This window comes from Pelophylax lessonae (genome assembly GCF_965119305.1).
Source record: "Pelophylax lessonae genome assembly, chromosome: 8".
NCBI lineage: Eukaryota > Metazoa > Chordata > Amphibia > Anura > Ranidae > Pelophylax > Pelophylax lessonae.
This window is the reverse complement of record NC_138775.1, coordinates 2,695,585-2,711,858: the sequence shown is the minus strand read 5'-3', so window position 1 is coordinate 2,711,858 and position 16,274 is coordinate 2,695,585. Positions and strand designations below refer to the sequence as shown.

General features: G+C 50.3%; 1 protein-coding gene across 2 annotated transcripts in view; it reads right to left on the bottom strand.

Annotated features, from left to right (window-relative positions):
• The window catches only part of CRBN (cereblon), a 39,356-nt gene extending 23,282 nt beyond the window's left edge, over nt 1-16,074 (bottom strand). Inside the window, exons 1-5 of one of the 2 annotated variants that reach the window (XM_082264722.1) lie at nt 15,931-16,074; nt 11,682-11,785; nt 7,606-7,808; nt 5,450-5,599; nt 3,838-4,003 (exon numbers count right to left, since the gene is read on the bottom strand). In XM_082264722.1, coding sequence (XP_082120848.1) covers nt 3,838-4,003; nt 5,450-5,599; nt 7,606-7,808; nt 11,682-11,785; nt 15,931-16,003 — 696 coding nt within the window. In that variant the 5' untranslated portion in view covers nt 16,004-16,074. Of the gene's footprint in view, nt 1-3,837; nt 4,004-5,449; nt 5,600-7,605; nt 7,809-11,681; nt 11,786-15,792; nt 15,848-15,930 lie in introns of those variants that run through there. The other variant, XM_082264723.1, reaches the window with a different exon arrangement.
• Nucleotides 16,075-16,274: the final 200 nt, after the last annotated feature.

Here is a 16,274-nt window from a genome sequence, read left to right as displayed (position 1 = left end):
ACGCGTAGAGATTTACAAGATGCAGCCATGTTTTTATTTTATCTACAATTTTTATATACCATACATCTCCTGCCATTATCAACTACTTTATTATATGCAATATTACCATTAATGTTCTACCTATTGGTATACTGGGTATTGGAATATGCTGCTGTGCTACTTTATGTATATATATGAATCGTTATTTTAATACACAGTATATATTTATTTTAATATTATATTATATATATATATATATATATATATATATATATATATATATATATATATATATATATATATATATATATATATACACATACATACATACACACACACACACATACATACATATACACATACATACACACATTTTATATATATATATATATATATATATATATATATATATATAATTGCCATTAGAAATGTATTTATGTAATGCGCTATTTTCCTGACAAATATGCTGAGATGTAATTTCTATTTTTTACCCCGCCCCTTCATTGTCTAGAAGGAGATTTCCTAGCTTTTAACAGCATTGGAATCACCGACTCAGACAATCCTCCATCCATCAGCACCTGACGTTCAACAGGCAAGCGGTCAAAGCCAGCAACTGTAAACCGGAATGGAAGATTGGTCCTTGGGACAGCCAATCCTCCCCTGAGAGGAAGTTTCTAGGGAACATCGGTGACCAGCCGCACCAGATCGGCGTAGCAAGCCCGGCGAGGTCAGTCCGGAGCCACTAAGATAACTGGAATCCCTTCTGCCTCGATCCTACGTAGAAGTCTTGGCAGAAGCTTGAGAGGAGGGAAGGCGTAAAGCAGACGATACTGACACCACAGGGCCATCAGCGCGTCTGTGACGTCCGCCAGAGGATCCCAGTGACCAAGCCACAAATCTCTGCACCTTTGTTGAGCCGAGACACCAACAGATCCACCTCGGGGATACCCCACTGGAGATTCAACTGACGAAACATCTCCATATGAAGGGACCATTCACCTTGGTCCATCGCCTGCCGACTGAGGAAATCTGGCTGCCAGTTTTCCACCCCAGGAATGTGTACGGCGGAGGGGGCTGGAACGAACCGTTCTGCCCACCTTAGAATGCCAGTTACCTGCAGAGCCACCAGGACACTTCTGTGCCCCCTTGGTGATTGACATACAGTAAGCCACAGCCGTGGCATTGTCTGATGTACACTGGACATCCCTGAAGATGTTTCGTCCAATGTTCCAGGCACAGTCTGATTGCTCGAAGTTCCAAGACACTGATCGGTAGTCTGGACCCTTCCAGTGTTCAGATCCCATGAGCAGAATTCTTGCCTAGGACACCTCCCCACCCGGACAGGCTGGCATCCGTGGAGACCACTGTCCAATACAAGGGGAGGAAGGATTTGCCCAGCCAAAGTGCCAGAGAATGAAGCCACCATATCAGGGACTCCTTCGTTACCCGACTCAGCCAGGTCTGATTGTCCAGAGACTGCTGGGTTTTGTCCCACTTGGCCAGAATCTCCCTCTGTAGGGACCTTGCATGGATCTGTGCTAACGGAACCACCCAGAAGTTGGACACCATCAGGCCAATCACTCGCATGCTGGAGGGATGACCATCTGCTGGACAGCAGGAGACTAATTGCAGCCTGTAGTTTCTGGAGTTTGTCCAGAGGAAGGAACACTCTGGCTAAGGCCGAGTCCAGAGTCAGACCCAGATAGCCCAGCTTTGTGGACGGAACCAGAGCAGACTTCTGAAAATCCAGAATCCAGCTGAACTCCGCAGAGTTCGTATTGTGATTTGCAGGTATTCCACCAAAGCAGTAGGAGACTCGGCTCACAGGAGATCGTCCAAGTAGCCCAGTACCGCGATCCCCCTAAGGCGTAGAAAGGTTTGCACTGGGGCCAACACTTTTGTGAAGACTTGAAAAGCGGAGGAGGCAAGACCAAAGGGTAACGCCACAAACTGATAATCCCCCTCTCCCATGGCAAAGCGGAGGAAGCGCTGGAGACGACACATATTAGCATGTGAAGAGAAGCGTCCTTGTTATTGATGGATGCAAGAAAAATCCCCCTGATGCAGGAAAGCCCCCGCCGTGTGATTGGACTCCTTCCTGAACTTCGGCACCCGCACAAAGCAGTTCAGCGCCTTGAGGGCCAGAATTGGACGCACCTTTCCTTCCTTCCTGGGGACTGTAAACCGGTTTGATTAAAGCCCCTGAAAACGTTCCAAAGCTGGATCCGGGACAGTAAAAGTAAAAGGTCTCCAAAAAGAGCCGGTGAGCAGACCGGGGACAGTCCCACGTTGGAAGGAAGAACCAAACTCGATCTTGAAGCCGGACTGAATGACCTCTCGGACCCACCTGACTTGTACCAGGAGAGTCCACGGGTCCGAGAACCAGACGTCCCCCTACCCCAGATAGGGGTGAGGGCCCACCTTCATGCTGAAGGGGCCATGTCCGCGGGTCTGGAGAAGCCCAATCTTGGCTTGCCAGACCAAGTTTACTTGGATCCTTCAGAGGAGGTCCCGAAGGGCTCCAATCCCTTGTCAGTCGACCCTGAGGGACGAAAAAAATGGTTCAGGCTGGTGGTGTAATGGTGTGGGGGGAGGAGGGGTAATGGTTCCGGCTGGTTGTGTAATGGTGTGGGGGGATGGGGCGGGGGTAACGGTTTAGCCTGGTGGTAGAGGTGTAATGGTGTGGGGTAGGAGGGGGGGTAATGGTTCAGGCTGGTGGTGTAATGGTGTGGGGGGAGGGGGGTAATGGTTCAGGCTGGTGGTGTAATGGTGTGTGGGGGGGGGGGGTAACGGTTCAGGCTGGTGGTGTGGGGGAGGAGGGAGGGGGGAGGGTGGGTAATGGTTCAGGGTGGTGGTGGAGGTGTAATGGTGTGGGGTAGGAGGGGGGGTAATGGTTCAGGCTGGTGGTGTAATGGTGTGGGGTAGGAGGGGGGGTAATGGTTCAGGCTGGTGGTGTAATGGTGTGGGGGGAGGGGGGTAATGGTTCAGGCTGGTGGTGTAATGGTGTGGGGGGGGGGGGGGGTAACGGTTCAGGCTGGTGGTGTGGGGGAGGAGGGAGGGGGGAGGGTGGGTAATGGTTCAGGGTGGTGGTGGAGGTGTAATGGTGTGTGTTAATGGTTCAGGGTGGTGGTGGTGCAATGGTGTGGGGGAGGGGGGTAATGGTTCAGGCTGGTGGTGGAGGTGTAATGGTGTGGGGGAGGGGGAAGGGGGGGGGGGGGGTAATGGTTTAGGGTGGTGGTGGTGTAATGGTGTGGGGGAGGAGGGTGGGTAACGGTTCAGGGTGGTGGTGTAATGATTCAGGGTGGTGGTGTAATGGAGTGGGGGGGAGGGGGGGTCTCCACCCCCTACCTGAGTATTGTTGCTGACCATGTCCATCCCTTTATGACTACAGTGTCCCCATCTTCTGATGGCTCCTCCCATCTTCTGATGGCTCCTCCCAGCAGGATAATGCACCATGTCACAAAGCTCCAATCATCTCACCACTGGTTTCTTCACCATGACAATGAGGTCACCGTCCTCCAATGGCCTCCACACTCCCCACATCTCATCCAATAGAGACCCTTTGGGATGTGGTGGAACGGGAGATTGGCATCATGGATGTGCAGCCGACAAATCTGCAGCAACTGTGTGATGCCATCATGTCACTATGGAGGAAAATCTCTGAGGAAAGTTTCCCGCACCTTGTTGTATCTATGCCACCAAGAATGAAGGCAAAAGGGGGTCCAATCCGCTACTAGCAAGGAGGACCTAATAAAGGGGGCGGGGTATCACACACATATACAGTGTATATATATATATATACACACACATATCACACGCTCTATAAACGATCTATTTAGTACATCCCCCATTCCTTACCCTGCGGTATTTGTGCAGCCAATGGCAGCTGCTCTGCAGGCCCCGCCCACCGGCTGCTTTACTCGATGGCACCACCTGATGGCGGTTCTGGGAATCCAGCTGGATTGATATCATTGGACAGGGCAGGACGCGCTCCGGCAGGATCTGGACCCGGGCCAGCTGAATCCTGACAAGGAAAGAAATATCTTTATATTATCCAGGAACACCAATCATCTGCTCCGCTCAGAAAACCGCCTCAATCTCAACTCCGCCCAGAAACATTTTATATAAAATATATTGCCAATCCTCCGCGATCCCCAGCCTGGGCGGAGCTTTGTGTGTTCCCTCCACCTCTGTGCATCCAATGTGAGACTTCCTGGAATAAAGACCTCCCACTGCTGCACACTCTGCTTGTGCAGGAGGACTGGTCTTGTCTCCGCCCCTTTCCTCTAGTGGGTGGAACCTTCTGGGCCCCTCCCACAGTTCTACTCTATCTCCTTGTGCAGGGGGACAGGTCTAGTCTCCGACCCTTACTTTTGTAGGTGGAGCCTGCTGGGCCCCTCCTACAGCTCTACCCTCTCTCCTTGTGCAGGGAAACTGGTCTTATCCCCATCTCCCTCCTGCAGTTTTCTGCCTGTAGTAGGTGGAGCCTCCTGAACCCCTCCCACAGCTCTGCTCTCTGCACAGAATATGTACAGCACGGTGATGAGGTCACAGCTACTTTTACAAGGTAATATCTGGGGTTGCAAAGGGATGTGGTGCACATAAATTTATCATTATCAGGAGGATAAAATCTCTTAATATCTCCCACAATCCTCTGCCAGTACCCCCCCCCCCCTCACCCTCCTATCTCCCACAATCCTCTGCCAGTACCCCCCCCCACCCTCCTCTCTCCCACAATCCTCTGCCAGTACCCCCCCCCCCACCCTCCTATCTCCCACAATCCTCTGCCAGTACCCCCCCCCCACCCTCCCATCTCCCACAATCCTCTGCCAGTACCCCCCCCCCCACCCTCCCATCTCCCACAATCCTCTGCCAGTACCCCCCCCCCATTACCCTCCCATCTCCCACAATCCTCTGCCAGTACCCCCCCCACCCTCCCATCTCCCACAATCCTCTGCCAGTACCCCCCCCACCCTCCTATCTCCCACAATCCTCTGCCAGTACCCCCCCCCCACCCTCCTATCTCCCACAATCCTCTGCCAGTACCCCCCCTTACCCTCCTATCTCCCACAATCCTCTGCCAGTACCCCCCCCCCCATTACCCTCCCATCTCCCACAATCCTCTGCCAGTACCCCCCCCCCACCCTCCCATCTCCCACAATCCTCTGCCATTACCCTCCTATCTCCCACAATCCTCTGCCATTACCCCCCCCCCTTACCCTCCGATCTCCCACAATCCTCTGCCAGTACCCCCCCTTTACCCTCCCATCTCCCACAATCCTCTGCCAGTACCCCCCCTTTACCCTCCCATCTCCCACAATCCTCTGTCAGTACCCCCCCCCCCACCCTCCCATCTCCCACAATCCTCTGCCAGTACCCCCCCCCCCTACCCTCCCATCTCCCACAATCCTCTGCCAGTACCCCCCCCCCCCCACCCTCCTCTCTCCCACAATCCTCTGCCACCTCTTACCCATCAGCCTGTGTTCTCATCTCCAGAACCTGAAATCTCTGCCTGCCAACGGCTTTGACTTTCACCGTCTCAATGCCGTATTCCTGCTCCTCCCGGTAGGCGTAGATCTCGGCGGTGGTTCCGAAGTGCGCTTCTCTCTGTAGGCTGTCACTGCAGGAGGGAGAATTCCTGTTATATACAGAATTATTATCACTGATAACGCTTCGCAACCTCTGAACGGAACGAGGGGAAAGATTTATGTCATTTTTATTTATTTGGTTTTTTTACTAGTAATGGCGGCGATCTGCGATTTTTAGTGGGACTGCGACATTGCGGCGGACAGATCGGACCCCTGACTGACATTTTTGACACTTTTGGGGGTACCAGTGACATTACTACAGTAATCAGTGCTAAAAATATGCACCGTCACTGTACTAATGACACTGGCAGGGAAGGGGTTAACCCCAGGGGTGATCAAAGGGTTAAATGTGAGCCTAGGGGAGTGATTTTAACTGTATGGGGGCGTGGCTTGTGAAATGACCATAGAGACATGTGTTCCTATATAGAAGGAGCTCTGTGATCATTCCATAGAGAAGAACGGTCAGCTGTGTTTACAACATCCGACCGTCCTTCTCTCTCAGCGGGGAGCGATCGCGGGTGGCGGTCCCATGGATTCGCTTCCCCGCTGCCTAATGGGGGTGGGCGCGTGCCTCGGGCGGCGCATGCGTGCCCCCAAGAGCGCTCCCAAGTCAGCCTACTGCAGTATATCTGCGGTAGGCGATCAGCAAGTGGTTAAACTGCCCTCATTTGCAGACTGAAGTTCATCCCTTTGATCTAAAAGAACCAAACGATACAATGTTTCTCTTTATCTCTCAGCGCTGAGCGATGTTGTGATAAATTTTCCCGGTTTTCTATCAGATTGCCGCTACCCGTCAGATCATGAAGTGTTTGGAACGCAGAGCACCGTGAAACGCAGAGCGCATGCGCAGTATTATTAGGTCAGAACGTCACTTCCGTTACACGATCGGACGGGTAGCTGTAATCTGATAGGACGCCGGCTGCCCTTCTTTTTTTTTTTTAGACAGCCCTGAGTAAGGAATGGCTTTGCACTCGTTTAACATGAATCGGGGAAATGCTGGATTAAAGCGGAGTTCCACCCAAAAGAGGAACTTCCGCTCTATCTGCTTCCTCCCCCCCCTCTGGTGCCACATTTTCCTCCTTTCTGGGGGGGGGGGGACCTGTTTTTGACAGGTACCCTTCCACACTTCAGGTAGATAGCGCCAGGGTGCTGTCCCTCGGAAGCTCCGTCCTCCTCCTCCTTCCCCCACCACCGAGCCAATTAGAATGCGCATGCGCAGTAGGGAGTCGGCTGCGACGCTGAAAGGCTTCATTGCCGGTTTCCCATAGAATGGCGGCGACAGTGCCTGACAGCCGATCCGAAAGCCGTCTGGGGTGCCGACATTGCGGGCTCCCTGGACAGGGGAGTGTCTATTTATTACAGTCAGCAGCTACCGGATTTGTAGCTGCTGACTTTTATTCATTTATTTAATTTTTTTTTTTAACAGCTTTAAGATCCTGGGGGGGGGGGGGGTTTAAATCGGGATCGCAATTTTGTAAACGATTAATCGTGCAGCTCTACAGCTACTGCACAATTATCGGTCCCCTCTTACAGCTAATTACCTTTCTCTACCGTCAATCAATTTTGTTCCAGGGCATTACATGAAAGAACCCATCCTTCATGATGCAGCAATTGGAGACTTTAGCTGAGCAATCTGCTGATTGGTTGTTTAAATACAAATCAAGCGACTGATCGTCAAATTGCACAACTAAAGCCTGCAGCGCCCAGTGCATGCATGTCTAAAGGGGTGCTGAGTATGTGTTCTTTCATATACACACTCTTGAAAAAAGATCCAGAGCTGGGCGCCTTGAAATTTACAGGAATCGGATGGCCACTTCCCACAAACTCAGAGCGAAGACCAGCACAGAGATTTGCCCTTCTCAGTGGCACTTCAGCAGCATGCAGTATATATTATATATACTGGTTTTCCTGCAGGTGCTTCTCCATACATCCATTTCCCCTAAGGCCAGATTCTGACACCTCTCTGACAAGGTTATAAGTGCCCATTTACCCCTTTAGGATCCCTCTTGGTGTCCTGAACTCCCCCTCTATCACATACCTGTAGGCCAGCACTGCGAATGTTCTGTCCCTCTGGATGAGGCCGCGCACCATACTGACCTCTTGTGGCCGGGAGAGGTGCAGCGGGAGAGTCTGACCCGGGATCAGCATCACTTGCAAGTGGGGCAACACGGGGATCTGCTGACAGCTGTCATCGTCATGGACCGTCCGACCGTGGAACTCCTCCATGTCCATCCCCAGGTACTGCGGGAGAGAAGAGAGCCTCACATCCAACTATTCCATTATTATATTCCCAGCTTTCCTCTGAGGACTACAGAACAAGCCCCTCCCATGTTATGGAGATGAGGAGAGGGGGAGGGGTGACCCCCCATGTTATGGAGATGAGGAGAGAGGGAGGGGTGACCCCCCATGTTATGGAGATGAGGAGAGAGGGAGGGGTGACCCCCCATGTTATGGAGATGAGGAGAGGGGGAGGGGTGACCCCCCATGTTATGGAGATGAGGAGAGGGGGAGGGGTGACCCCCCATGTTATGGAGATGAGGAGAGAGGGAGGGGTGACCCTCCATGTTATGGAGATGAGGAGAGGGGGAGGGGTGACCCTCCATGTTATGGAGATGAGGAGAGCGGGAGGGGTGACCCCCCATGTTATGGAGATGAGGAGAGGGGGAGGGGTGACCCCCCATGTTAGGGAGATGAGAAGAGCGGGAGGGGTGACCCCCCCATGTTATGGAGATGAGGAGAGCGGGAGGGGTGACCCTCATTGTTATGGAGATGAGGAGAGCGGGAGGGGTGACCCCCCCATGTTATGGAGATGAGGAGAGAGGGAGGGGTGACCCCCCATGTTAGAGAGATGAGGAGAGCGGGAGGGGTGACCCTCCATGTTATGGAGATGAGGTGAGGGGGAGGGGTGACCCTCCATGTTATGGAGATGAGGAGAGGGGGAGGGGTGACCCCCCATGTTATGGAGATGAGGAGAGGGGGAGGGGTGACCCCCCATGTTATGGAGATGAGGAGAGGGGGAGGGGTGACCCTGCCCATGTTATGGAGATGAGAGGGGGAGGGGTGACCCCCCATGTTATGGAGATGAGGAGAGCGGGGGGGGTGATCCTCTGTGTTATGGAGATGAGCGGGGGGGGGGCGCTGTAGTCATATCCTAGGGTGACAACGCTGCTTCTTTTACAGATACCGAACAGCGAGTGTTGTCACCCTAGGGCAGGAAGTGTGTTAAAGTAGGTTTTTATTGCTGCCTGTGCCCCCCCCCCCCCCCCCATTAGAGGGATTCCCCCTCTCTATTTGTCCTGTTTACCATTATCATTGAAAGTGAAAGAAAATCCTAAATGTTGGGTTGTCCCCAAAAATAGTAATAGAGGGGAAATCTTCCAATGGGGACACGAGTTCTGGTGACCTGGAGCAAGGCATTCCCATAATCTGCAGGGATTTCCTCTCACTTCCTGTTTGGCTATGGGACAGGAAGTGAAGGGAAATCTCTCCAATGTGACACAGGTTTCTAAAAAAAAAATGCCCGGGGTTATAATCCTCCTTTACTCCATCCAAAATGAAAAGAAGATCGGGGCTTCGGCTTTACATTAAAGCGGAGTTCCACCCTAATTTTCAACTTCAAACCATACAAAACATTAACACATTCTAATAACTAATTGGCTATTTTATTTTATTTTTTTAATGTTAATTTACCTTTTTTTCAATGAAAAATATCTTCCCTTCCTTCCGCTTCCTCCTTATGTGGCCGTGGACGTCACTTCCTCCTTATGTGGCCGCGGATGTCACTTCCTCCTTATGTGGCCGTGGACGTCACTTCCTCCTTATGTGGCCGCGGATGTCACTTCCTCCTTATGTGGCCGCGGATGTCACTTCCTCCTTATGTGGCCGCGGATGTCACTTCCTCCTTATGTGGCCGCCGACGTCACTTCCTCCTTCTGTGGCCGCCGACGTCACTTCCTCCTTATGTGGCCGCGGCCGCCGACTTCACTTCCTCCTTTGCACTGACTCCTGGGAGATAAGCGTCATCAATCCCAGGAGTCAATGCGCCTGCACCGGAGTCCCTCCTCACTTCCAGTCCCGCCGCTGTCATTCTCTGCCGAATGATTGAGAACAGCTTCTGTGCATGCGCGGAACCAGCTGCGTGATGACGCGCCGGCACCGGAAGTGACCAGCAGGGCATTCTGGGACTCCGAAATCCAGGAAGAGGGACGCTGCGGCTTCAGCTGCCCACACTGCAGATGGCAGCGCTGGGCAAGAACTTCACAAGGTAAGTAATTCATCCGGCATTTACACTAAACAAGGGACAGTTTACAGCAGGGGTCCTCAAAGGTATTTAACAGGGGGCCAGTTCACGGTCCCTCAGACACTGTTGGGGGCCGGACTATAGTTTGAAAAAAAAATATGAACGAATTCCAATGCTATATTTTTTATTGTTTTATTTATACAGTGGCGGCTGGTGCTCAAAATTTTTGGGGGGGCGCAAACAGAAAAATGTAATAGGCATTGCTTTGCGGCAAAAAACTCTGTAAAAAATTGCGTGACTTTGAGGTCACAAAAGTGTGAAAGGGGCCTTCAGTAAACAAGGTATAGCGTGCCCCCTTCAATGAAGAGACCAGCGTGCCCCCTTCAATGAAGAGACCAGCGTCCCCCCTTCAATGAAGAGAGACCAGCGTGCCCCCTTCAATGCAGAGTGACCAGCGTGCCCCCTTCAATGCAGAGAGACCAGCGTGCCCCCTTCAATGAAGAGACCAGTGTGCCCCCTTCAATGAAGAGAGACCAGCGTGCCCCCTTCAATGAAGAGAGACCAGCGTGCCCCCTTCAATGAAGAGAGACCAGCGTGCCCCCTTCAATGAAGAGAGACCAGTGTGCCCCCTTTCAATGCAGAGACCAGCGTGCCCCCTTCAATGCAGAGAGACCAGCGTGCCCCCTTCAATGAAGAGAGACCAGCGTGCCCCCTTCAATGAAGAGAGACCAGCGTGCCCCCTTCAATGCAGAGAGACCAGCGACCCCCCTTCAATGCAGAGAGACCAGCGTGCCCCCTTTCAATGCAGAGACCAGTGTGCCCTTTTCAATGCAGAGAGACCAGCGTACCCCCTTCAATGCAGAGACCAGCGTGCCCCCTTTCAATGCAGAGAGACCAGCGTGCCCCCTTTCAATGCAGAGAGACCAGCGTGCCCCCTTTCAATGCAGAGAGACCAGCGTGCCCCCTTTCAATGCAGAGAGACCAGCGTGCCCCCTTTCAATGCAGAGAGACCAGCGTGCCCCCTTTCAATGCAGAGAGACCAGCGTGCCCCCTTTCAATGCAGAGAGACCAGCGTGCCCCCTTTCAATGCAGAGAGACCAGCGTGCCCCCTTCAATGCAGAGAGACCAGCGTGCCCCTTTCAATGCAGAGACCAGCGTGCCCCCTTTCAATGCAGAGAGACCAGCGTGCCCCCTTTCAATGCAGAGAGACCAGCGTGCCCCCTTCAATGCAGAGAGACCAGCGTGCCCCTTTCAATGCAGTGACCAGCGTGCCCCCCTTCAATGCAGAGAGATCAGTCATTGCACTTACCTCAGCATCGGCGGCTTCTCCTCAGTCCCCCGGCGTCTCCTTGAGTCCTCCCGCCTCCTCTTTAGCCAATGGCATGAGCTCGCCTTTTGGCCAATCAGGGAGCGGGTCTCGGACCTGCTTCCTGATTGGCCAGGAGGAGGATCTGTGTGACAATAGCGAATTTTCATTTGCGATTGTCAGACAAATGGGTGGGCTCGGGGCGCACTGCTCTGCGCCCCAGGTCCACCTTTTTCTGAAGCCAATTAGAGCCTCTGGATCTAATCAGGTGATTTGTGAAAAAAAAAAAAAAAAAAACATGAATGATACATCCCGGCCGGCGGGCCGTAGTTTGAGGACCCCTGGTTTAGAGGATATCCTAATGTAAATGCACCAGTCCTGACTATTCTAGGGGTATTTTTTGTTAAAAACAATAAATACATTTGGCCGGACCTCCGCTTTAATGGCAGATCATCAGGTGAAAATAAAGGGGGGGGGGGGTGCAGCCACCACATCTATAGACTGGAAAGCTGCAATCCAGGAGATTTGTGTTCTGGAGATACAGATTAGGAGAAAACTTCATACTCACAGCATGAGACGTCGGCAGGCTGGTGTCAAAATTAATAATGGTGGGAGCCTCCGAGTCTCCTCCGTCCGGATCCTCCATCTCCATGTCATCGTCCTCCTCACTCTCTGCAGAGAACAGACACAGAGTAATGCTGGATACATTGTATACATAGAGGAGAGATACATTGTATACATAGAGGAGAGATACATTGTATACATAGAGGAGTGATACATTGTATACATAGAGGAGAGATACATTGTATACATAGAGGAGTGATACATTGTATACATAGAGGAGAGATACATTGTATACATACAGGAGTGATACATTGTATACATAGAGGAGAGATACATTGTATACATAGAGGAGAGATACATTGTATACATAGAGGAGAGATACATTGTATACATAGAGGAGAGATACATTGTATACATAGAGGAGAGATACATTGTATACAGAGAGGAGAGATACATTGTATACAGAGAGGAGAGATACATTGTATACATAGAGGGGAGAGATACATTGTATACATAGAGGAGAGAGATACATTGTATACATAGAGGAGAGATACATTGTATACATAGAGGAGAGAGATACATTGTATACATAGAGGAGAGAGATACATTGTATACATAGAGGAGAGATACATTGTATACATAGAGGAGAGAGATACATTGTATACATAGAGGAGAGAGATACATTGTATACATAGAGGAGAGATACATTGTATACATAGAGGGGAGAGATACATTGTATACATAGAGGAGAGAGATACATTGTATACATAGAGGAGAGAGATACATTGTATACATAGAGGAGAGATACATTGTATACATAGAGGAGAGAGATACATTGTATACATAGAGGAGAGAGAGATACATTGTATACATAGAGGAGAGAGAGATACATTGTATACACAGAGGAGAGAGATACATTGTATACACAGAGGAGAGAGATACATTGTATACACAGAGGAGAGAGATACATTGTATACACAGAGGAGAGAGATACATTGTATACATAGAGAAGAGATACATTGTATACATAGAGGAGAGATACATTGTATACATAGAGGAGAGATACATTGTATACATAGAGGAGAGATACATTGTATACATAGAGGAGAGATACATTGTATACAGAGAGGAGAGATACATTGTATACAGAGAGGAGAGATACATTGTATACATAGAGGGGAGAGATACATTGTATACATAGAGGAGAGAGATACATTGTATACATAGAGGAGAGAGAGATACATTGTATACATAGAGGGGAGAGATACATTGTATACATAGAGGAGAGATACATTGTATACATAGAGGAGAGATACATTGTATACATAGAGGAGAGATACATTGTATACATAGAGGAGAGATACATTGTATACATAGAGGAGAGATACATTGTATACATAGAGGAGAGATACATTGTATACATAGAGGAGAGAGATACATTGTATACATAGAGGAGAGAGAGATACATTGTATACAGAGAGGAGAGATACATTGTATACATAGAGGGGAGAGATACATTGTATACATAGAGGAGAGAGATACATTGTATACATAGAGGAGAGAGATACATTGTATACATAGAGGAGAGAGAGATACATTGTATACATAGAGGAGAGATACATTGTATACATAGAGGAGAGATACATTGTATACATAGAGGAGAGATACATTGTATACATAGAGGAGAGATACATTGTATACATAGAGGAGAGATACATTGTATACATAGAGGAGAGATACATTGTTTACATAGAGGAGAGATACATTGTATACATAGAGGAGAGAGAGATACATTGTATACATAGAGGAGAGAGATACATTGTATACATAGAGGAGAGAGAGATACATTGTATACATAGAGGAGAGATACATTGTTTACATAGAGGAGAGATACATTGTATACATAGAGGAGAGATACATTGTATACATAGAGGAGAGATACATTGTATACATAGAGGAGAGAGATACATTGTATACATAGAGGAGAGTGATACATTGTATACATAGAGGAGAGATACAGTATCTGACAAAAGTAAGTACACCCCCCCCATGTGACAACACTGAAGAAATGAGACTTTGCTACAATGTAAAGTAGTGAGTGTACATCTTGTATAACAGTGTAAATTTACTGTCCCCTCAAAATAACTCAACACACAGCCATTAATGTCTAAACCACTGGCAACAAAAGTGAGGACACCCCTAAGTGACAATGTCCAAATTGGGACCAAAGTGTCAATTTTTTTGTGTGGCCGCCATTATTTCCCAGCACTGCCTTAACCCTCTTGGGCATGGAGTTCACCAGAGCTTCACAGGTTGTCACTGGAGTCCTCTTCCCCTCCCCCATGATGACATCACAGAGCTGGTGGATGTTAGAGACGTTCCCCTCCTCCACCTTCTGTTTGAGGATGCCCCACAGATGTTCAATACGGTTTAGGTCTGGAGACGCTTGGCCAGTCCATCACCTTTACCCTCAGCTTCCTTAGCAAGGCAGTGGTCATCTTGGAGGTGTTTGGGGTCGTTATGTTGGAATATTGCCCTGCCCCCCAGTCTCTGAAGGGAGGGGATCATGCTCTGCTTCAGTATGTCACAGTACATGTTGGCATTCATGGTTCCCTCAATGAACTGTAGCTCCCCAGTGCCGGCAGCACTCATGCAGCCCCAGACCATGACACCCCCACCACCATGCCTGACTGTAGGAAGACACACTTGTCTTTGTACTCCTCACCTGGTTGCCCCCACACACGCCTGACACCATCTGACACCAAATAAGTTTATCTTGGTCTCATCAGAGCACAGGAGATGGTTCCAGTAATCCATGTCCTTAGTCTGCTTGTCTTCAGCAAACTGTTTGCTGGCTTTCTTGTCCATCTTTAGAAGAGGCTTCCTTCTGGGATGACAGCCATGCAGACCAATTTCATGCAGTGTGCGGCGTATGGTCTGAGCACTGACAGGCTGACCCCTCCCCCACCCCTTCAACCTCTGCAGCAATGCTGGCAGCACTCATACATCTATTTCCCAAAGACAACCTCTGGATATGACGCTGAGCACGGCACTCAACTTCTTTGGTCGCCCATGGTGAGGCCTGTTCTGAGTGGAACCTGTCTTGTTATACCGCTGTATGGTCTTGGCCACCGTGCTGCAGCTCAGTTTCAGGGTCTTGGCAATCTTCTTATAGCCTAGGCCATCTTTATGTAGAGCAACAATTCTTTTTTTTCAGATCATCAGAGAGTTCTTTGTCATGAGGGGCCATGTTGAACTTCCAGTGACCAGTATGAGAGAGTGAGAGCGATAACACCAAATTTAACACACCTGCTCCCCATTCACACCTGAGACCTTGTAACACTAACGAGTCACATGACACTGGGGAGGGAAAATGGCTAATTGGGCCCAATTTGGAGATTGTCACTTAGGGGTGTACTTACTTTTGTTGCCAGCGGTTTAGACATTAATAGCTGTGTGTTGAGTTATTTTGAGGGGACAGCAAATTTACACTGTTATACAAGCTGTACACTCACTACTTTACATTGTAGCAAAGTCTCATTTCTTCAGTGTTGTCACATGAAAAGATAGAATGGGAGGGGTGTACTTATTTTTGTCAGATATTGTATGTGTGTATATATATATATATATATATGTATATTTCTCTGTATGTGCGCTGACAATACTATAAAAGTAAGGGAAGAGTGTATGGAGGTAAGTGGGCAGGGGGTGTAGGTGGGGTGTGTAGGGGTAAGTGGGCGGCGTCAGGCAGCACCCAGTATAAGCTGTAGCTGGTTTCTCATGCTGTGGTAGGTAGAGGGGTAAGTGGGCGGGGCAATTACACGGTAGGAAGGTGGGCGGGGTTTGTCCGTACCCAGGATGAGCTGTAGCGGGGTGTATGGAGGTAAGTGGGTGGGCAGAAGGTAAGTCGGTAGGTAGGTGGGCGGGGTGTAGGTAGTCAGTAGGTGGGTGGGGTGTGTAGGGGTAAGTGGGCGGGGTCAGGCCATACTCAGTATAAGCTGTAGCTGGTTTCTCATGCTGTGGTAGGTAGGTGGGCGGGGTGTAGAGGGGGTAAGTGGGTGGGGTAAGTAGGTAGGTGGGGTGTGTAGGGGTAAATGGGCGGGGTCAGGCCGTACCTGGAATAAGCTGTAGCTGGTTCCCCATGTTGGGGGTAGGTGGGTGGAGAGTTGGGGTAGGTGGGCGGGGAATAGAGGGGGTAAGTGGGCGGGGTGTAGGTGGGGAGTAGAGGGGTAAGGGGCGGGGTCAGGCCGTACCCGGGATAAGCTGTAGCTGGTTCCCCATGTTGTGGTTGTTGATCAGATCCTCCTCTCCCTCTTCCTCCGCCATTCCTGTTTACACGCGGAGGATGCCGGGAGTTCGAGGCGGCAGCCAATAGCGGCGCCGGTCTTGGGCTCACGTGATCACCACGCCCCCTTCCTCGGAGCCCTAATGTGGCTCCGCCCCTAGAGCGCTGTACAGGTGCGCCAGCCCGGTTACCATAACGACTGACAGGGGGTGGAGCCGGGGCTCCCTTCTCGGGGACTCATTGGCTGGCCGGGCAGGGAGGGCGGAGCCTCGGGACTCGGCATGACTGTGTTATAAAGACAGCTTCACAGTC